Source organism: Oncorhynchus kisutch, linkage group LG5 (genome assembly GCF_002021735.2).
Source record: "Oncorhynchus kisutch isolate 150728-3 linkage group LG5, Okis_V2, whole genome shotgun sequence".
In the NCBI taxonomy this organism is placed as follows: Eukaryota; Metazoa; Chordata; class Actinopteri; order Salmoniformes; family Salmonidae; genus Oncorhynchus; species Oncorhynchus kisutch.
This window is the reverse complement of record NC_034178.2, coordinates 59,882,736-59,905,485: the sequence shown is the minus strand read 5'-3', so window position 1 is coordinate 59,905,485 and position 22,750 is coordinate 59,882,736. Positions and strand designations below refer to the sequence as shown.

At 39.2% G+C, this 22,750-nt stretch overlaps 1 protein-coding gene across 1 annotated transcript; it reads right to left on the bottom strand.

The window, feature by feature from the left end:
* Positions 1-6,639: 6,639 nt before the first annotated feature.
* Positions 6,640-13,403, bottom strand: LOC109890280 (uncharacterized). Its single transcript, XM_031825554.1, has 6 exons — positions 13,237-13,403; positions 11,926-12,285; positions 7,833-7,937; positions 7,516-7,602; positions 7,356-7,389; positions 6,640-7,051 (listed from the first exon to the last, which is right to left on the bottom strand). The coding sequence occupies exons 1-6, from the start codon at positions 13,283-13,285 to the stop codon at positions 7,033-7,035; spliced, it is 654 nt and encodes a 217-aa protein (XP_031681414.1). The 5' UTR covers positions 13,286-13,403; the 3' UTR covers positions 6,640-7,032.
* Between the last annotated feature and the right edge of the window lie 9,347 nt (positions 13,404-22,750).

Sequence of the window (22,750 nt, the reverse complement as noted above, 5' to 3'; positions counted from 1 at the left end):
AAACTCTGTAGCCTAGACTCGATGTAGACTCATGTATCCACTTCATTGCCCTTTCGCATTTTTATTTTTATTTTGTATTTATTTTACTAGGCAAGTCAGTTAAGAACAAATTCTTATTTTCAAAGATGATCTAGGAACAGTGGGTGAACGACAGATTTGTACCTTGTCAGCTTGGGGATTTGAACTTGCAACCTTCCGGTTACTAGTCCAACGCTCTAACCACTAGGCTACCCTACCGCCCCATGTGACTATAGGCCTATCAACATGGATATTACGCTACAGGCTGGCGGACATACAGGCCATAGTTATAATCACCTATCTCTTGCCTATTTGTTTGCGTAGGTGAATGTGTCGCCCACATTCGCAGGAAAGGAGGAAAGGACATGACAGTTTCAGCACGCTGGACAGAGCCATGACATCGCCCTACTCTTCTGCTTCAGCAAAGCTGCTATCCTTTCCCATAAAAAGGTTAGTGCTTGTTCGTTTCTCTTCAGTTAGAAATAGTTTGAAACACAGCTAAGATATGAACAAAGAAGCTTCTGTACATTCAATGGAAAGGATATACAGAAGACTGACGGAAGAAACCAACTCATACGATCAGCCTGGAGACATCACATGTGGCGCAACGCTGTATAGGCCTACACCCTGTAACAATGTAGCAACATGAGTTTAACTTCAACATATATATATAGCAATATTAAGCAACACTCTCTTCGCAAGACCCGCCCCAGCTAGCAAATAACGTTCTGAAAACCATGTTTCTTACAGCTTGGTTAGAGCGTGGTTGTGCTGGAGTTATTTTGCATACAACCTTCCCACAACTTTCCGGGAATGGTGCAGGATAATTGCTTGACTTTGGAACATTCTGAGCACATTTAAGGAACTTGACAAAAAAGTACTTTAACAGAACATTTCCTAAAAGTTCAAACAAGGTTACATTTAATAAAAATGTTGGTATTGTTCTAGGAACATTCTCCAACTGGTTTGACATTGACAACATCAAGAAACAATGTTTTCGGTGCAAATTTCAGTACTTCAGGATAATGTTTCCTACAGGTTTCATCATGGTTTTATTTAAAGTAATGTTCTCAAATTGTTCCAAGAACGTTAACAAACAACATTCTTCTGTGGGAATTTCAGTACTTCAGCTTAATGTTTCCTACAGGTTTCCTCATGGTTCTATTTAAAGTCATGTTCTCAAATTGTTCAAGGAACATTAAGAAAACTTTCCATAAATCCACAAGAAAACTTTAGTAATGTTCAGAGAACATTCTAAGAATGTTATTTGAAATTATAAACTGTGTGGTTCGGGCGCTGACAGCCAATCTGAGTTACGCCATGCCTAAGAACAGCCCTTAGCCACATACCACACCTCCTCGGGCCTTATTGCTTAAATATATAAATAGAGCCCCACATTGGAAATGGTTTCAATCATTTTTTCCCTTGACATTTTTACCTTTTATTCTCCACAATTTCGTGGTATCCAATTGGTAGTTACAGTCTTGTCTCATCACTGCAACTCCCGTATGGACTCAGGAGAGGTGAAGGTCGAGATGAGTCCTATGCATACTATGAAACACAATGCCCGCTTAACCCAGAAGCCAGCCGCATCAATGTTTCAGAGGAAACACTGTACACATGGCAACTGTGTCAGCGTGCATTGCACCCAGCTCGCCACAGGAGTTGCTAGAGTGCGATGGGACAAGAACGTCCCTGCCGGCCAAACCCTCCCCTAACCCGAACGACGCTGGGCTAATTGAGCGCCGCCCGGTGACGGCCGGCTGCAACAGAGCCTGGACTCAAACCAGGATCTCCAGTGGCACAGCTAGCACTGTGATGCAGTGCCTTAGACCACTGCACCACTTGGAGGCCCAATAGTTTTTCACAGTGGTGGAAAATTGTCATACTTGAGTAAAAGTAAATATACCGTAATAGAAAATGAGTCAAGTAAAAGTGAAAAATCACCCAGTAAAATACTACAAAAAGTATAAATGGATTTAAATATACTCAAGTATCAAAAGTACATTTAATTGCTAAAGTATACTTAAGTATCAAAAGCAAAAGTAAAAGTACAAATCATTTCAAATGTATTATATTGAGCAAACCAGATGCCATTTTATTAATATTTTGTTATTTAGGGAAAGCCAGTGGCACACTCCAACACTCAGACATAATTTACAAACGAAGCATATGTATTTAGTGAGTCCGCCAGATCAGAGGCAGTAGGGATGACCAGGGATATGCTCTTGATAAGAGCATGAATTGGACAATTTTTCTGTCCTGCTAAGCATTAAAATGTAATGAGTACTTTTGGATGTCAGGGAAAATGGATGGAGTAAAAAGTCTTTAGGAATGTAGTGAAGTAAAACTAAAAGTAGTCAAAAATATAAATAGAGTAAGCACAGGTACCTCAAAAACTACTTGTGTAGTACTTTATACCACTGTTTTTCCACGATTCATTTTTCCCATAGGGGATTTTAGAAACACTTAAATGTCATCTTTCGATGACACCTTTGCTAAAAGGTATTGTGTCAATTTAAAACTTGCACAAGACAGTTCACAGAATTGGCCATAAAGAAATTTTGCTAATGTATTCATTAGTACATTTAGCTAACATTAGTCCAGAGATTAATCCAGAGATTCCTACCTTTGCCTCGATTAGGCAGTCTAGTCCAGATCATCAGTTATCAAAACAGCCTACACGAAACACATCCCTTTTTTAAGTGTTTTAAAAATCCCCTATGGGAAAAATGAATGGTGGAAAACTATTGGAACCATTTCTCTGTTTGACCGCTAGGTGTTATGGGTATTTTGACTCATACTGTGGTACTCTATTCCCATCTCAGCATCAACAAAACTCTCTCTATCCTCTATTTTGTTAAGTGTGTTCAGCCATCTTGGCCCACTAATTGGCCACACCTGATCTTAACGAGTGCTTGTTTCCTTTGAACTGGACACTGGCTAAAATGAACTGATTTGTATCTCATTGATGCTGTGTCACAATAAAAAATACATTTGTTTGTATGATTAATGCCTAAGGAAATTAATTTCCATGTGTCCTATCTGTGCATTGGAGTAAAAAAAAAGTTTCCCCAAAATAAGACAGCAGTGTTATTAAAAGTCTTATTGAAACATTCAGTGAAAGTATTAACGAATGATTGAAAAACCTCCAAATAACATAATTTCTGTTCTCAGAGCATTAATAAAACTTCCCAGTAAAACTTTAAAGGAACCAGAGTAAAACGTTCTTAGAATCTCCCTACAACCTAAAAACAAACGTTCCGAGAACAGATGCTTAAAAAAAGTTACATGTTACTGTTCAGGAAACCTATGGCTTTGATCCCTCAACCAATGTGTAACCAAAAACATATGTTCCCACAACTTCCAAGGAACCAAATGTGCTAGCTGGGGCGGCTGTAGGCATAACAACTGTTCCATTTAAGTTTCCATTTGAGAAATGCAATTAAGTGCTCCTCTCACCTTGTTCATGTTGCAATCATGTCTTGCGTCACCTCATGCCCTTTCTTTACTTTGGAAAAGGAAAGATGACTTTTACTTACTTTATAGTAGCCTAAAGTAACTAAAATCTGAATGTCATGTTGAATGTCAGTGCCTGAAACTGTAGGTTTGTAAGTGACGCAATAACTCATAACCACAGGGGGATTGTGCATTGTGTTGGTGTGTTCTGTAGTTAGAAGGTGGGTGTCCAGGAAGAGCCAGTCAGACAGAGATATAGGGGCTCTGACAGTTAGCCACTTTCCATCCCTTTGTATCTGTGTTGACTCACCTAACCCTCCATGGTGCTTTCTCTCTACCCCTACCTGGGCTTCCCTGTCTTACTCGTAATGAGGGCTCTCCGACCCCAAACAGTGTGTGTGTGTTTGTGTCTAGAGGGATGACCAGGGGATGCCTATGAGAGAGAGAGAGTTCCCTGAATATTTAGGACCACATTAGACACGTAGAGAGTTTGAGTAACTCGCCATTCAAATGCAGTCAGAAGTAGGCTCCTCTCATTTAAGATGGAACAGCAGCAGTATTAGGATAATTTCCCCTGCCCTTATAGGGGCTCTCTGCATTGTGGGAAGGGAAGAGACAGAGAAGCTACCGTTGGATGATCTCAGTATACAGTAAGTAGCAATGGCTGACTAGCTGTGACAAAGCTTGCCATGTCTGTCATCGTTAGAGTGAGATAATGGACAGACAGACAGACACAGACAGACACAAAACACCAACAGACAGACAGACACAGACAAAGACAGACAGACAGACACAAAACACACACATGTACGTAAACACACTCTATAATCTGTAACCAGATTTATAGAATTGACAACGTGTAACACAATAGTGTTAAAGTCTATCAGTCTATTGTAAATTAACCAAGAGTACATTAGTTGGTAAGGGGCTTGTTTGTTTTTGGAAAAAATGCTGATGGCAATGGCATGAGATCTTTCAAGAGGGAGATTTGAAATATTCAGTCTTCAAAATAATTTGTACTCAGTTTAAACTGTCAGAGATATAGATATTCTCATGGATGACAAGGTTTCTGTTATTTCAGAAGATTTGTGTTAGCATTTATGTGTTGAGTTTAGCTAATTCCTTGTCTGTGTTTGTTTAGGAAAAACTGTATGCAGCACTTTGCCTAATGATTCATCTAGCATTGTTTAATTAATTACTTGTGTAAGGTGAACTATATTTCAGTGTTTCTTATAGTACATAACCATTTGTTGATGAAAAATGTTTGGTATAGTATTTTACCAAACGTGTGATACAGGGGACTGTAGTGTATATGATTGGCTTTTAATCATTGTTATTTTTCAAAAAGCTATTTGTATGGATTTTAAGTTTGTGGAAAATGAAAGAATGACAAATGTAAATAAAAGAGGTTCTTGCCACTGCTGTTGATTGCTTTTTGGTGTAACAATAGTAACAGAAATGGATGAGCCCAAGTTAACAATTATATTGTCAGAAGGAAATATAAATAAATACAGTCATGAGATTACAAATACTACAAATGATGAGAATAGCAGAAATATAAATAAATACAGTCATGGGATTACAAATACTACAAATGATGAGAATAGCAGAAATACAAAAAATAATATATTCAACCATAGTTACATTACATTTTGTACACAGGATTAACTATATATTATATATGTGTTTAACTAAATATACTACTATTGTTCTGATCACAATATCATTATTTCATTCTCTTTTCAAATATCTTTCAAAGCAAATAAAAGAGAAACATTTTAGGAGCGCTGTTGTGTTTCATGTAATCCTAATATTATATTGATAGATATTACATTGTTTGTTCAAGTGTATATTTATGAGTGATATACATTATTTGTACTATGCTCAAACAGAAATCATGGATTAAATGACAGGATTACTTTTCAGTTCTAGTTTTCAATGTCAAGTTGTATTATGCTCCGGCAACAAGCATTCATATTTCTTGTAAATTTATTAGTATTCTTAGAATATCTTCAGATTCTATGAAATGTTCAGCACATCTCTCTTCAGGATAACCACTTACCATTCCAGATAGATGCAATGTCTTAGGACTGTTGTGAACGTGTACCAGGACTGTAAAATAAAGTGTTACCCAAGAGTGTAAATTAAAGTGTTTCCTATTTATTTAATAGGAAATTATATGATAGCAATACCAAAGAAACATGGTTCATCAACTACTATACATAGTGATGATTTTTTCAATGAATCCCAAAGAAACCAAGGTGTAATTATTACAAAGTGATTAGGTATAAACACTGTAAAATAAAGTGTAACTATGAACTACAATTCCATGTGCACTTTTCTGATGCTCACTTCTGCCATCAACCACTGTAGTCAACTTTTCCCTTCTTTTATTAGGACACATAAAAATAAACAATGTGACAGACATTCAACGCAATGTCAGGAGTTTAAATAAAGTTTAGGGTTTTGTAATGTCTGATGACAATGTACACATGCCTTTTCACTCTATGTTCCTTTCTATCTCTCTCTCTCTCTCTCTCTCTCTCCTTTTTCTCTCTCCTTTCTCTCTTTCTCTCTCTGCCTGTGGCGTGGTCTGTGGTCGCGCTGCGGTTGTTTTGTTTCAGCGTCAAGATGAGGGACTCAAAGTTAAAAGAACAATGAGATAGAGAGAGCGATAGCATCTCAATGTGCGCAGCGCGCTCTCTCTCCTCTCTCTCTCTGTCACACAGGAAAGGGTCTTGTACACTCTTTGAGACCCGAAGAAACGAAGACAGATGTTTTTATCACCCCATTCAAATGATAAAGGTGTGCATGCTGTTTTATACAAGCTTTATCTATGTGTGTTTATCATGTAGACTATTATTGTGGTTGACATCAATAAATACTTTTTATATACAGTGTTACAGAATGTCCCTGCTCTCCGCAATGTGAAGTGAAATAGTGGAGAGCAGGCTTGATTATGTTTGTGTTTAAACACAAACAGTAAGATTAAAAGTCTTCTACTCAACAGCTAAACAAGGAAATAACACACACGCACACACACACGCACACTCTGCTATAGACACACACATTCACACACATACACTATGCTGTACACAAACACACACTCTTTTCTCTGGTCCCTGTGATAAGATGACAGTACGTAGACATGAAGTAATTCTATTTTTTGTTTTTTACAGCTTTTATTTATCATCTATACATGTTGCACACATCCAATAATCATAACATTAGGCTACCGCAGCAGAATGCATAGCATTGGTGCAGTACTAGCACATACGAGAGTAATACCTGCTCAGTATAAAGGTTGTTTTATTTCAAACATCTACTTAATTACAAATCCATAGCCAGAGACATTAACATTGTGAACAGAATCCTAAATGTTCTCTTTTAGACAGTTGGAACTTCAGGCTGTTTCTTCGTTGTAATGAACAAAGAATAGAAAAGTAAGATGCTAATAAAACAGTCTTCAGATTCATAAAGTGGAAGGAGATCCCTGTAAGGACACATACAGTAAATACAGCACTGTCTCTGAGTCTGCAGTCTGGGTGCTCTGAATTACTCCAATGGTCCTTTCCTGTGAGGCAGATACAAACAGTCAAAGAAAGTCAAATACACAGAGATGGATACAGGGACAAAGACACTGTCAAATATAGAGAAAGTGATCAATCACATGTAATCGTATTCATTGTGACCTAAAAGGCCAAACGGATCCTATTCTGAGACACTTTATGAATACAGGCTCAGATCTACTTCTGAGAAAAAGAGTAAGTCCCGAGATTGATACAGCAGCAGGAAGATAGATTTTATTGTGTTGTGAGAAAAGGGGAGAGGAGAAGTGAAAGATGTCACAGATTTGTGAAGTTTACACAAGAACTTACTTGGCAAACTGATGTCGACACTTTTTGGGTAGTCCTGTAGCACATACAAAAACAAATTCAGAACAACAGCAGAGTAACTGTAATAAACATGAATACATTACTACATTTCTACATTACTACAAGACTTATCGGCAGGTAAGGAAGGAGAGAAGATACTCACGGCTGAAGTAGTACAGTGTGGAGATCAAAGCCACAGCCAGGGCCATCAGCACTCCAACCAATGGCCAGAGAACCTTGGAGCCACAGCCTGAAACACAACAGAAAACCTGTTAAATAATGTTTAAACTGCTGGGACGTATATCGTGTCAACGTAACTAGTTACATAACATTGGAGTTACAAACATAGCCCTGGTTCTCCAAAAGAGAGAGTGAGACCACTAATTAACGGGATAATCTTTGTGTGGATTTAGCTTAAAACATTCAACCTGTTACAATAGACAACTTATTGGACAGACTTGTTAAACTTGTGAATCTTACCTTTTGGGGTCTGATAGTTGCTTTTGGTGCAGCGGCCGTTTGGGATGCTGTTTGGGATGCCTTGGGGCTGAGGCTTTGTGACGGGGAGTAATGTTGGCCGAGTTTCTGGTGGGTCACAAAAATACACAATGTGATGGATATAAGAAACACTGTGAGAGAGACAAAATGCACAAAAGATCATGGAGAGAGATTTGGACAGATGAAGAATCTTGGAAATGGATCTGCAACCGGCGCAAAATAATATGAACTTATTGCCTTTCTCTTCTATAACAAGGCTGAATTCCCCACTATCGTCCTGACTTCACTAGAAATTAAATTAATCCCAACCTAGCGCTATGAAGGGATAAGGGTTCGCTTATGGGACAGCCGAAGAACCCTTTATTCTAAGAGTGTAGACCATGGAAAATCAGGAAATTGGTCTGTTCTCAGGCCATTCAAAAGATAATACAGGAGTATAGTGTAAGAGAGTTATAGTTACTGTTGTGTAACTATACTGAACAAAAATATAAACTTAACATGTAAAGTGTTGGTCCCATTTTTCATGAGCTGAAATAAAAGATCCCAGAAATTTTCCATACGCACAAAAAATAATTTCTCTCCAATTTTGTGCAGACAGTTGTTAGTGAGCATTTCTTCTTTGCCAAGATAATCCATGCACCTGACAAGTGTGGCATATAAAGAAGCTGATTAAACAGCATGATCATTACCCAGGTGTACCTTGTGCTGGGGACAATAAAGGCCACTCTAAAATGTGCAGTTTTGTCACACAACTCAATGCCACAGATGTCTCAAGTTTTGAGGGAGCATGCAATTGGCATGCTGACTGCAGGAATTGTATTTAACCTTCATTTAAACAGGGAGTCACATTGAGATAAAAAATCTATCAAGAGAGCCCTGTACACATTACAATAAAAACAGAAAATTAAAACAACATACGGATATATGTGTATAAAACAATATAATTCAGCACACAACAAACAAAAATAAACATATTTAATAAAAGCAATCACATTTAACTACATAAAGGTCCTCAATCAATAATTTAAACTGCCTGAGTGGCACCAGTACATGTAGCTGCAGTGAACTCATTTTGTTCCAGAAATTAGGGGCAAAAAAACTAAATGCAGATTTTCCCAAATCTGTGGAGACTGAAGGGATCTCTAGTGTTATCCATTCCTGTGAACGGGTTTGGTCATTTATGACTCTTATCTTAATTAATGATGTTGCATATAGAAGGAGTTTCTGTCAGATTGCTTTGTAAATAAATAAAAGAGAATGCAGCTCTCTTTTTACAGACTACAATGTCTGTCTAAACGTATTGCGGAATGGTAGACTGTGCCCAGGGCTTTTCATTTAGAGGTTTCTGCATGTATGTTAACAGTATCACTAAAATCCAATACACAGAGAAGCATTGTTTGAACAATCTTTCTCCTATTTTTAATACTAAAGCATGATTTATTTTGATATTAAAAAAACTATCTTGGATCTTAGCTTCTTAGTAAGATTTTCAACAAATGTTACAGCGGACAACTTGCGACGGGGAGTGTCCACCAGAGCTGTTGCCAGATAATTGAATGTTCATTTCACTACCACAAGCCACCTCCAACCTCTTTTTAGAGAATTTGACAGTATGTCCAACTGGCCTCACAACCGCAGACCACGTGTAACCACGCCAGCCCAGGACCTCCACATCCGGCTTCTTCACCTGCGGGATCGTCTGAGACCAGTCACCCGGACCACTGATGAAACTAAGGATTATTTCTGTAATAAAGCCCTGTAAAAAAGCCCTTTTGTGGGGAAAAACTTACACTCTGATTGGCTTGGCCTGTTTCCCCAGTGGGTGGACCTGGCTCCCAAGTGGGTGGGCCTATGCCCTCCCTGGCCAACCTATGGCTGTGCCTCTGCCCAGTCATGGGAAATCTATACATTAGGGCCTAAAACATTTTTTTTCAATTGACTGATTTCCTTTATTGAACTGTAACTCAGTAAAATCGTTGCAATTGTTGCATGCTGCATTTATATCTATGTTCAGTATAGTTATAGGCAGGGGCACAACTTTGGTTTTAGAAGTGGGGGGGGTCACAATTTTTTCATATATTTTTATTTTGCCAGACAAATAAATGCTCCAAACAGTCTACCCGACCACTCGGAGGCGTCCGCATGGTCCTAAAGCACCACGTTGCCTCGTTTTGTATCACATTCCAAAGATAAAACTGGGGGGGGGACAAATATGCAATTTCCGAATGTGGGGGGGACATGTCCCCCCCGTCGCCAGTGAAAGTTGTGTCCCTGGTTCTAGGTTGTAAATTTAGGAATTCTGGATTAATTCAGGAACCTTCTCATCTCTAATCAGCAGGGTTGGGAGGTAACAGATGACATGAAATCCGTTATGGAAACTGTGTAACGTGTTACATAACCAGAGTTCAGATTACAGATACTTTTGAAAAACTAGATGATTACTTCTAGGATTAAATTCAGAAAGGAGGTTTATGAAAACAATCTTTGACACCTTTCTGTTTTCTCAATGACATTCAAATCAGCTTTGAAAAAAAGCTCAATTTGTTCCACCTGAGGGAGTCTGACCATAAGACCAAATGCATTTGATGGATAGCGGGAAAATGTTGTATGCTACATTCCAAGCTCTGTCTTGCGAACTCTATCAGCATCCAAATTGATTACCCATCAGATTATCAAATTTGAATAAATGCTTGGAGGTGAGGACGACAGCAGTAGTGTAGCCTACGGGGTGATACGGATATCACTTATTATTGATATCTACATAGCACATGTATGTGAATCACACACTCTCTCATTGATCTATTTGCACCTTACGGGTTGTGGTTGTTGTGTTGTGAATGGCTGTTCACAAATGTATATGTGTATTTTAACCCAATAATGATGGAATTTAAGAAGTTTAAGCTGCCTATCAATCATTGTTTTTGCGACCAGTGGATCATCAGTGAAAAATGCACTCTTGCTACAGCTGCATAGTGCAGATCCCAGTCTATGAAATTCAAGTTTGAAGAGTTCCCACCTTCTAAACTCCTCCGTGGTATTGTGCTCCATACTGTCATAAACTATTTACATTTAAGAAGACCATGAGTGGGGCTTTCATTGCTCAATCTAATTCGTTCTGATTCCAAAATAAGACTCAAAGGGACCATCAGTAGTTGCTACATCCACTGGACTTATACATGTATTATATATACCCATTGCTTCTTGAAGAATATAACTTATAAATGCCTCACGAGTTTAGTTCAACTGTCACACCCCATGAGAAGCTGTAATATAAATGTGAACCAACACTGTATAGCCCCAAAACGTGGTTAAAACAATCATTTTTATATGGATGGTCAGTCCTTGCATCCATAGCTCTGTCTATTGATCTGAGAATGGTTACATTTCTCCTGGCCAATCCCTCAGCTTTCTATTTATTTATACCAAAACACAGGTGGGGTGTCATTTCTGTCTTCTTCTAATTTGCCTAATCTCAGTTTATGTGAAAAAACAAGCAAATATAGTGTAGAGCGGGGGTATTCAACTCCTACCCTATGATGTCTGGAGTCTGCTGGTTTTCTGTTCTACATGATTATAATTGCACCCAGCAGGTGTCCCAGGTCTAAAGCAGAAGAACTAGCTTCGAGGTCCCTAGTTAAGTTTGAGGGGGGTAGAGTATCATTGTACCATCTAAACTGCTGTGAAATATATTTTCCATAACCAAAAATATTGTATTTTCAGCTGGTGTATAAAACTGAAAGCAAAAGACCCAAAAACAAGCGCACATAGATCAGATCTATATCTATTAGACTTGCTTTCAATGAGAATGACAGATCTATAAATCACATTTCTATGTGAATTTGGTCGGGTCGCCGAAAAAGTTATATATTGCAAAGTAATCTAAAACTAACTGAAAGTAATCAGATTAGTTGCTGAGTTTGGTTAATCCAAAAGTTACGTTACTACTTGTAATTTTGGACAGGTAACTAGTATCTGCAAAAGATTACATTTAGAAAGCAACCTACCTAACCCTTCTATTTAGCCATAAGAAGAATGGGAAGCGTCAGTGCCATGCAGGGGAATGGGTTCCTCTCACCTCCAGGTCTGAGAAGAACTCCTGGCCTCCACAGCTCATTCTCTTTCTGGTTCTGGAGCATACAGGTGTACAGCCCTGCGTCCTCTGAACTTATGTTAATGAGGCGCAGTGTGAAAGTCATCTTGCTTCCCCCATCCCGCTTACTGGCCTGGAACCGGTGTTTGTCCACACTGGATTCGTGGTTGGTCCGGCCAGCATTGTTGAGGCTGAGAAGGAACTGGAAGTCGAGGTTGTTGTGGAGAGTGCGGAACCAGTAGACCGTCTGGCAGGAGCGGCTGGAACACTCACAGGTGAGGACCTCTGTGTCGTTGATCCTGGGGTAGCGGACGAAGTCGGACTCTGAAAGTGTCTGGCAGGACACTGGGATAGGAGAAGTGAATGGAGGTTTAGTTTTGCTAAACAAACTGCTACCACATCAAAGGAGACATACAGTATATAAACAATACTGATGGAATGAGGTCCTATTGCCATTTTTGCGTGCTGGACAGAGATCAAAATAATAAGAAGACATGATGGACGTCCGTAACACGTACGCTGTCCTACAATATTCTTACCTGACATAAGATTGAAACATTGTCTGCTTGTGCGTCAATATAAATGAATTATTGTGCTTTCACCAGTATTGTGGACACCTGTTTATTAAATCAGGTAAATTATACATGAAATACTGTACATCAAGCGAGATAGAAAGACAGAAAGAAAACAGAAGGTTTGAGCCTGCTCAATGTAAAGAAAACCTAAACAGACACAAACCAACACTATCATCAAACCACTCGTTTTGCAATAGTGGAAATGTTAAATGACAGCGCCTTGGAACCATGAAGAAACACAAATGAAAGGTTAGTGGAGAGACTTATCTATAAAGGCGACATTATGAAGCAAACGTGCGAGACACTGCTGAAATGTTTCGCTTGGCTTCTTTATATGTAATGCGTCACAGAAATATGTATAAATATCTTAACTGCAGAGCTCTCGTTGGATTTAAGAATAGCTCTTGGTCGTCTTTGAATTTCCGTCATGTCCTGAAGACAATATTGAGGGTCTGTGCATTTGGGCTCCAGCATACTGTTTATTTACTGTTATTTAATCATCGCAGACTAAAACATAACACTTAAATATTTTAAAGAACTTTATATAAAGAAACTTAAAGAAAACACAGGGGCCTCTTCAACACTCCATTAAGCAAATAAATAACACACACATTTAACATTCTGACTTGCACTAGTTGTCAAGGTGGGTCTAACGCTGTTCCTGAGGACTCAACAGAGAAGAACTTGATGACAGTGGGTAGACAGAATATTGCGGTCCTACCTGTTGTCATCAAACACACCATTGTCCAGATCAGTCCCAATGGGGTCATCTTGAGTGGCTGTGGACTTGTGGTCTATGTCTCGAGTGTTAGCTGAGGGTCGGCAAAAGTGATTTATTTTCCCTTCATGCATCTGCCAGAGAACAGGGGAGGAACTGAAGTAACATGGCCAAGTGTTGTCTGGGCAACACCCCTTGCCTGGGCAACACACAGCCACACACCAGGCCTATCGCACACGCACGCACACACACACACACACACACACACACACACACACACACACACACACACACACACACACACACACACACACACACACACACACACACACACACACACACACACACACACACACACACACACACACACACACACACACACACACTTGCAATAAAGACATTACGTCAGAAGATTTCCCAAAATAATAAATTAGATTTATGTCCTCTTGTTGATTGTTTGTTAGGTTTTGTCTGTATTTGCCACTTAAGAGATCACTGATTCATACAATATTAACACATAAAATAAAACATAAAATGGATAAATGTTACGGTAACTTTATACTCCTAACTTAAAACGTGTTATGTGGTATGTCTAACTATTCTTCTATATTCCTCTTTAACCAAATCTCTACTGTTGATGTAAATGGCATGCTGTAGAAGTGTTCAGACACTTTTTTTAAACATTTCACTAGTTTTTGAGACTTACTCCACCAGCGATAGCCCTCATTCTGAATAAGGTAAAACTCATGGACCAACAGAAAGTGAACAATTTCATAATATCAACAATGACTTTATGTCTCAACGAACCTCTGGACTTCTAGAACCACCGGCATAGAAATTTTCGTCAAGGTCGAAAGTATTTAGAGTCCGTATAAATAGTACTTGTCAACACTATTTTAGCACTATATTGTATTGTTTTATACCAACACATTTAAAATCAGACCTCATTTTTTTCTGGTGTAACTAGTTTGCACAATTGCCAAGTGTGGATCACCTCTCCTAACCCGAACCGCTCTGCCCAGGTGTGTGACCTAGACCAGCTGCAGCAGCACTGAGTACTGGAGCACAGCTGCAGATCCAGCTACCTTAACTCCAGTTCATGTTAAAGCAATACACAGCCAACCAACAACAATGCTTAATGAGTACTTCTGTCATTGCTAAAACAGATAAATACCCGTATAAATATATCTGAGAAAATCTACATTAATTGACTCTGTCAAGTAAATTCAACTAAGCCTTAACAATTTCAACAGAGCATGAACTTTACTGTAAGATGTAGTGAAGCAGCTTTGAGGTCACTGTTCCTACAATAAAGTGATATGTAGCCTATATTTGATATAAAATGAATGAGCAATAGTAATATATCTGTTTGATAGCAAATACAGTAGCTCACATTTACGTTTTCACGTCTTTATACTGTGGCGTACAGCAGGTCAGCCACCAGGGGGAGACTCGTCGAGGCCTGGTAACAGATGGAATTTACATCATGAGGTGATGGCTCCATCTGCCAGGTCTCGACGGGCTCTCCAGCCAGGACTAATTGGGGCTGATTGCGAGCTGGTGAGTAATCAAGGGCGGCTTGCTCACCATCTGTGCAAGGCCCATAAAGCTGGCAGAAGGGCAGCACACAGTAGGAGTTGGGGAAGAAAGGACTACTGTGTTATTGTTGACGGTTGCAGAGGTAACAAGAGGGAGGTGAGTTTTGTGCACGACAGGATACAGCCAGATCCAGAATTCCAGAAGATGGCATCCCGGAGAGGTTCTCATAGGGGAGACCCATCATTTTCTTTTTGATCTATTATTTAAATAAACACCCTTGAAACTGAGCTAATCCTTCTCTGTCCGTGTCTGATCTGGGTAAACGTCTTGACCAAACCCCCCGATCTGCCACAATACCCCTTTTATGCCTTGGTTATATGGGCCACCTTTAATATATTTACTTCACACACTAGCTAGGGAATAGAATTCAATAGCAGGTGAACGATTGCCACATTTTTTTTGATTTTCTATTTTAATTTCCAAATTTCCATTCAGTAAGAACATTACCCAGATACACTGTAAAGTGCCTCAACATTTTGTTGTGTTACAGCCTAAATTGAAAATGGATTACGTTTAGATTTTTATGATCACTGGCCTACACACAATACCCCATAAGTGGAATGATTTTATACATTTTTACAAATTAATAAAAAATGAATGAACTGAAATGTCTTGGGTCAATAAGTATTCAATCCCTTTGTTATGGAAAGCCTAAATAAGTTCAGGAGTAAAAATGCGCTTAACAAGTCGCATAATAAGTTGCATGGACTCACGCTGTGCACAATAATAGTGTTTAACATGATTTTTGAATGACTACCTCCACTCTGAGGTTTTCCAATGCCCCTCAACGAAGGGAAATGATTGGTAGATGGGAATAAAAGCAGACATTGAATATCCCTATAAACATGGTGACGTTATTAATTACACTTTGGATGGTGTATAAATACACCCAGTCATTACAAAGATACAGGATGGAAAACACTCAGGGATTTCACTGTGAGGTCAATGGTGACAGAGTTTAATGGCTGTGATAAGAGAAAACTGAGGATGGATCAACAACATTGGCGTTACTCCACAATACTACCCTAAATGACAGAATGAAAAGAAGGAAGTCTGTACAGAATAAAAAATATTCAACAACATTACAATAAGACACTAAAGTAAAACAGCAAAAATTGTGGGAAAGAAATTCACTTTATGTTCTGAATACAAAGCGTTATGTTTGGGGCAAATCAACACAACACATGACTGAGTACCTGCTGCATCATGTTATGGGTATGCTTGTTACCAGCAAGGACTACGGAGTTTAAAAAAAATTAAAATAAATGGAATAGAGCTATGCACGGGCAAAATACTAGAGGAAATGCTGGTTCAGTCTGCTTTCCAACAGACACTGGAATACAAAATTCACCTTTCAGAAATAACCTAAAACACAAGGCCAAATATACAATTACCAAGACGACATCGAATGTTCATGAGAGGACCAGTTACAGTTTTGACTAAAATCAGCTTGAAAATCTATGGAAAGACTTGAAAATGTCTGTAATGTTCAAATATTGTACAATCCAGGTATGCAAAGCTCTTACCGATTTGCCCAGAAAGACTCACAGCTGTAATCACTTCCAAAGGTGATTCAAACATGTATTGACTTATGGGTGTGAATACTTATGTAAATTATGTTTCATTTTCAATAAATTTGATAAAAATGTCTAAAAACATGTTTTCACTTTGTCATCATCGGGTATTGTGTGTAGATGGGCAAATTATGCTTTTTTTAAAATCCATTTGGCATTCAGGCTGTAACACAACACACTGTGGAATAAGTCAAGGGGTATGAATACTTTCTTAAGGCACTGAACATAGCAGGATGGTGAAGATATACATTTGGGGTCATTTAAAAGTGTTCTACAGTGCAGTAAAAAATAAGTGCGTAAAAGTGTATGTAACTGCAACGTTGGGGCATATTTTAGAAATGCATTTCATTACATAGGTTGTTGTTATATAATTGCTATTGGCGTCACCTTGCGAGATAGTTTCTTACATTAACAATGTTCCTTGCTGCAGCTAAGCCAAGGCATTCTGAAAAAGCAACTTGTTACTGCCCAGAACTGCATGGCAATAGTGCTTGGTTCTTTGGAGTCTGTGTGGGCTGAGGGGTATATGGGGAGAAACATGATCTAGGTGGGGGTCGTACAGGGGGAGGATGTGGGCACAGCACAGCTCTACGGGGGTCGAGGGTTTGAGAGAGAGGGAACCAAACCACATGATTCTTTGAAAACAGGAGATCTCAGAAGATCTCTCTACACGCCTCAGAACAGTCAAGCCTTTGCAGGGCTCTCGAGGTGCAAAGCTGAAATGCTGAAAAGCTGAAATTCTAATCTCATATGTATATATACACTGTATTCTATGCTATCTATTGCATCTTAGCCTATGTCGCTCTGACATTGCTCATCCATATAGTTCTATATTCTTATTCCATTCCTTTACTTAGATTTGTGTGTATTAGGTATTTGTTGTGCAATTGTTAGATATTACTCATTAGATATTGCTGCACTGTCTGAACTAGAAGCACAAGCATTTCACTACACTTGCAATAACATCTGCTAACCATGTGTATGTGACCAATAAAATTTGCTTTGATTTGATTTGATAAATATTTAATCTCATGTCTGTTCAGGTACACACAGTACAGGAGACCTAAGAATGTTCATATCTGTTCAGGTACACACAGTATAGGAAACCTAAGAATGTTAATGTCTGTTCAGGTACACACAGTCCAAGAGACCTGAGAATGTTCATGTCTGTTCACGTACACACAGTATAGGAAACCTAAGAATGTTCATGTCTGTTCAGGTACACACAGTACAGGAGACCTAGGAATGTCCATGTCTGTTCAGGTACACACAGTACAGGAGACCTAGGAATGTTCATGTCTGTTCAGGTACACACAGTACAGGAGACCTAAGAATGTTCATGTCTGTTCAGGTACACACAGTACAGGAGACCTAGGAATGTTCATGTCTGTTCAGGTACACACAGTACAGGAGACCTAGGAATGTTCATGTCTGTTCAGGTACACACAGTACAGGAGACCTAAGAATGTTCATGTCTGTTCAGGTACACACAGTACAGGAGACCTAGGAATGTTCATGTCTGTTCAGGTACACACAGTACAGGAGACCTAGGAATGTTCATGTCTGTTCAGGTACACACAGTACAGGAGACCTTAGAATGTTCATGTCTGTTCAGGTACACACAGTACAGGAGACCTAGGAATGTTCATGTCTGTTCAGGTACACACAGTACAGGAGACCTAGGAATGTTCATGTCTGTTCAGGTACACACAGTACAGGAGACCTAGGAATGTTCATGTCTGTTCAGGTACACACAGTACAGGAGACCTAGGAATGTTCATGTCTGTTCAGGTACACACAGTACAGGAGACCTAGGAATGTTCATGTCTGTTCAGGTACACACAGTACAGGAGACCTTAGAATGTTCATGTCTGTTCAGGTACACACAGTACAGGAGACCTAGGAATGTTCATGTCTGTTCAGGTACACACAGTACAGGAGACCTAGGAATGTTCATGTCTGTTCAGGTACACACAGTACAGGAGACCTAGGAATGTTCATGTCTGTTCAGGTACACACAGTACAGGAGACCTAGGAATGTTCATGTCTGTTCAGGTACACACAGTACAAGAGACCTAGGAATGTTCATGTCTGTTCAGGTACACACAGTACAGGAGACCTAGGAATGTTCATGTCTGTTCAGGTACACACAGTACAGGAGACCTAGGAATGTTCATGTCTGTTCAGGTACACACAGTACAGGAGACCTAGGAATGTTCATGTCTGTTCAGGTACACACAGTACAGGAGACCTAAGAATGTTCATGTCTGTTCAGGTACACACAGTACAGGAGACCTAGGAATGTTCATGTCTGTTCAGGTACACACAGTACAGGAGACCTAGGATTGTTCATGTCTGTTCAGGTACACACAGTACAGGAGACCTAGGAATGTTCATGTCTGTTCAGGTACACACAGTACAGGAGACCTTAGAATGTTCATGTCTGTTCAGGTACACACAGTACAGGAGACCTAGGAATGTTCATGTCTGTTCAGGTACACACAGTACAGGAGACCTAGGAATGTTCATGTCTGTTCAGGTACACACAGTACAGGAGACCTAGGAATGGTCATGTCTGTTCAGGTACACACAGTACAGGAGACCTAGGAATGTTCATGTTTTTTTTCCATTTGTATGATTTGTATTGTTGTTTGCAAAACAATTCTGAATGAAATGTTGAATTCAGTGTGTTAACTTGATAACAATGATCCAATAGACATTGATCTTGGCTGTCAGCTTGGCTGTCGAAACATTGGTAATTAAATCTTTGAGCTCCTAGAGTGTGTGGCTCTCTTTAATTTTCTACTTTTCTACTCTGCTAGCCAGCACCTCGCCTAAATAGGTGTGCGTTTCTTTTTCTTCTAGATTGATCAAATATACACCAGATGTAACTGCTGTATATGAACTTTCATTCATTCTACAATAAACCGTAGTATGCCAAGTGTCCTCATTTTTACCACCTGCACCTGTTTGACCCGACACAAATGCAAGCTCACACACATGCACGCACAGACACATTTTCTGCAGACGTCGCTCTCTCTCTCTAGAGTCTAGACACTCAAAATGAGATCCATATAGATAGAGGTATCAGGCCTCCTCTATATTTAACCAGATTCACTAGTTGTATTACCTCCTTCAGAGATTAACAGTCCTACAGTATTGTAGCTACGGTAACTACCGGTAATAGTACGCTATTTGTAGCCCTGATACCTGAGAAGGATCTGATGTTTTTTAGCCAACATAACAGATTTACATTGTAATTTAAAAACTAGAATAGGACTTTTTGTGAAGACAACATGCATGTGCTTGCTCTTCTTGAAGTATTTTTCATGGTAGTGAAAGAGGCCCTGAGATTACAGAGTTGGATTGACCAGCTGCTCCCCCCTATGGTACATCTTGGCTATAGCACAGCAAAGAGCTGAGCTCTCCTTTCCAAACCTGCCTTACCATTACATTTATGGTCTTGCTACATTGGTGAGAGAGATTTTCAGTCAAGAAAAAGTAGGAGGTAAAATTACAGAACAATGTTGTGTGTAATTGCAGGGTATTCTTTGAGAGCTGAAATCAGATAGTTTTTAATAAAAACTTAATTTTATGTGACGTCGGAGATCCAGTCTGCCCACATTAGTTGCTGGTCAACTCCATCACTCTGACAGAGCTCCAGAATTCCTCTGTGAAAATGGGAGAACCTTCCAGAAGGGAAGCACCACCAATCAGGCCTTTATGGTAGAGTGGCCAGATGGAAACCATTCCAGCCCGCTTGGAGTTTGCCAAAAGGCACCTAAAGGACTCTCAGACTATGAAAAACAAGATTCTATGGTCTGATGAAACCAAGATTGCACTCTTTGGCCTGAAACCTTGCACCATCCCTACGGTGAAGCATTGTCGTGGCAGCATCATGCTGTGAGGATGTTTTTCAGCATCAGGGACTGGGAGACTAGTCAGCTTTGAGCGAAAGACGAACGGAGAAAAATACAGAGAAATCATTGATGAAAACCTGCTCCAGAGCGCTCAGGACCTCAGACCTGGGCAAAAGTTCACCTTCCAACAGGACAACGACCCTAAGAAAACAGCCAAGACAATGCAGGAAGGGCTTCAGTCTCTTAATGTCCTTGATTGGCCCAGCCAGAGCCCGGACTTTAATTCGATTGAACATCTCCGGACAGACCTGAAAATAGCTGTGCAGCGATGCTCCCCATCCAAGCTGACAGGGCTTGAGTGGGTCTGCAGAGAAGAAATGGGAGAAAAGTCCTCAAATACAGGTGTGCCAAGCTTGTAGCGTCAAACCCAAGAAGACTCAAGGCTATAATCACTGCCAAAGGTGCTTCAACAAAGTACTGAGTAAAGGGTCTGAATACTTATGTAAATCTGTTTTTGCCTTGTCATTATTGGGTATTGTGTGTAGATTGATAAGGGGGGGGAACAATTTAATCAATTTTAGGATAATGCTGTAATATAATAAAATGTGGAAAAAGTCAAGGGGTCTGAATTTTTTCCAAATGCACAGTGTAACCAATATAGACAAACATGCTTTTAGTATTTCTCTGGTATGTTTCCTCAAGGATAAAGCCTCCACATCTATGTAAAATATAATAAAACAATAACACTAAAGTAAATACTACAGTAATTTCTGAAAAAATACTACAGTAATTATTACAGTATACTACAGGCCTCAAAAACACTACAGTAAATACTACAGTATACTACAGTCCAAAAACACTACAATAATTACTACAGTATACTACTGTTTTCTTTTACTATGGTAATTATACTATAGCTAACTGTAAATACTAGTTTTCACAGTCATGTTTTTCCAGACTTTAGTCTATAGTATTTAGTATTGTTTCAACAAAACACCAAATAATTAAATTTATCATAGAAGAATTGTGTTGCGTTCTTCCAATTGAGTTCCAGACACTTGTAGGATACACTGTATGCCAAGAAGCATTTGAAGCTGTTCTGGCAGCTCATGGTGGCCCAACACTCTATTAACCCTTTAGATCCCAATAGAATGATGCTGTAGATTACTGAGAAGATAAAGCTACATTTCTCACACATTTCAAACAAACAGACATAGCTCAAAACAAAGCACAAATGAGAATTAACTGACTTGCCTAGTTAAATAAAGGTAAAATAAAATTAAAAAATGTCAATAGGACTAACACTAATTGTGTCTTCCATTGTGTAGACACACTATCAAAAAACAATTAACACTCAACTCAACAAAAAACCCTAAAGTATTTAAATTGGAGTAAATTTGACTAAATGACAAAAAATATATGAAGTATAATATATTATACTTAGAAATATTATTTAAATATAAATAAAACAATTCTCCAAAATGTGACCAGAGGACAATATTCAGAAAGTATTTCAAAACCCACACAAAGTAGGTTATGTGATTGTTAAAGAAGTAAGAATTGTTGTCAATGTAAAAATGCAAAAAACTATTCAGAGACTAGTTCAAAATGTAGGTAACCTCTCTCAATAAGATTTAGTACAGACAAGGCCTGACACAAAATGTCGAAATAATAGCCTATTTTGACAACAATTCAGTGAATGCAACACTTATTAGATAGAGACAGATAAAGAGAGAAGATACAAAACACAACAACTGTTCAGAGACAATAAAATGTTTGTAGGACAAATGCATATTTCACACTTTAGTGTTTCCATTTAGCCTAAAACATGTCATGTTAAGCACGGCCCCATCCGGCAGTGATTATGGCACAGAACACGTACAATACCAGTCAAAAGTTTGGACACACCTACTCATTTAGCGGTTTTTCTTGATTTTGTATTATTTTCTACATTGTAGATTAATAGCGAAGGCATCAAAACTATTAAATAACACATATGGAATAATTTGCCTTGATGAAAGCTTTGCACACTCTTGGCATTCTCTCAACCAGCTTCACCTGGAATGCTTTTCCAATACTCTTGAAGGAGTTCCCACATATGCTGAAAACTTGTTGGCTGCCTTTCCTTCACTCTGCGGTCCAACTCATCCCAAACCATGTCAATTGGGTTGAGGTCGGGTGATTGTGGAGGCCAGGTCATCTGATGCAGCACTCCATCACTCTCCTTCTTGGTCAAATAGCCCTTACACAGCAAAGCACCCTCACACCATCACACCTCCTCCTCCATGCTTCACGGTGGGAACCACACATACGGAGATCATCCGTTCATCTGCTCTGCGTCTCACAAACACACGGCGGTTGGAACCAAAAATCTCAAATTTGGACCTCTGAACAGTTTATGTTGAGATGTGTCTGTTACCTGAATTCTGTGAAGCGTTTATTTGGGCTGCAATTTCTGAGACTGGTAACTCTACTGAACTTATC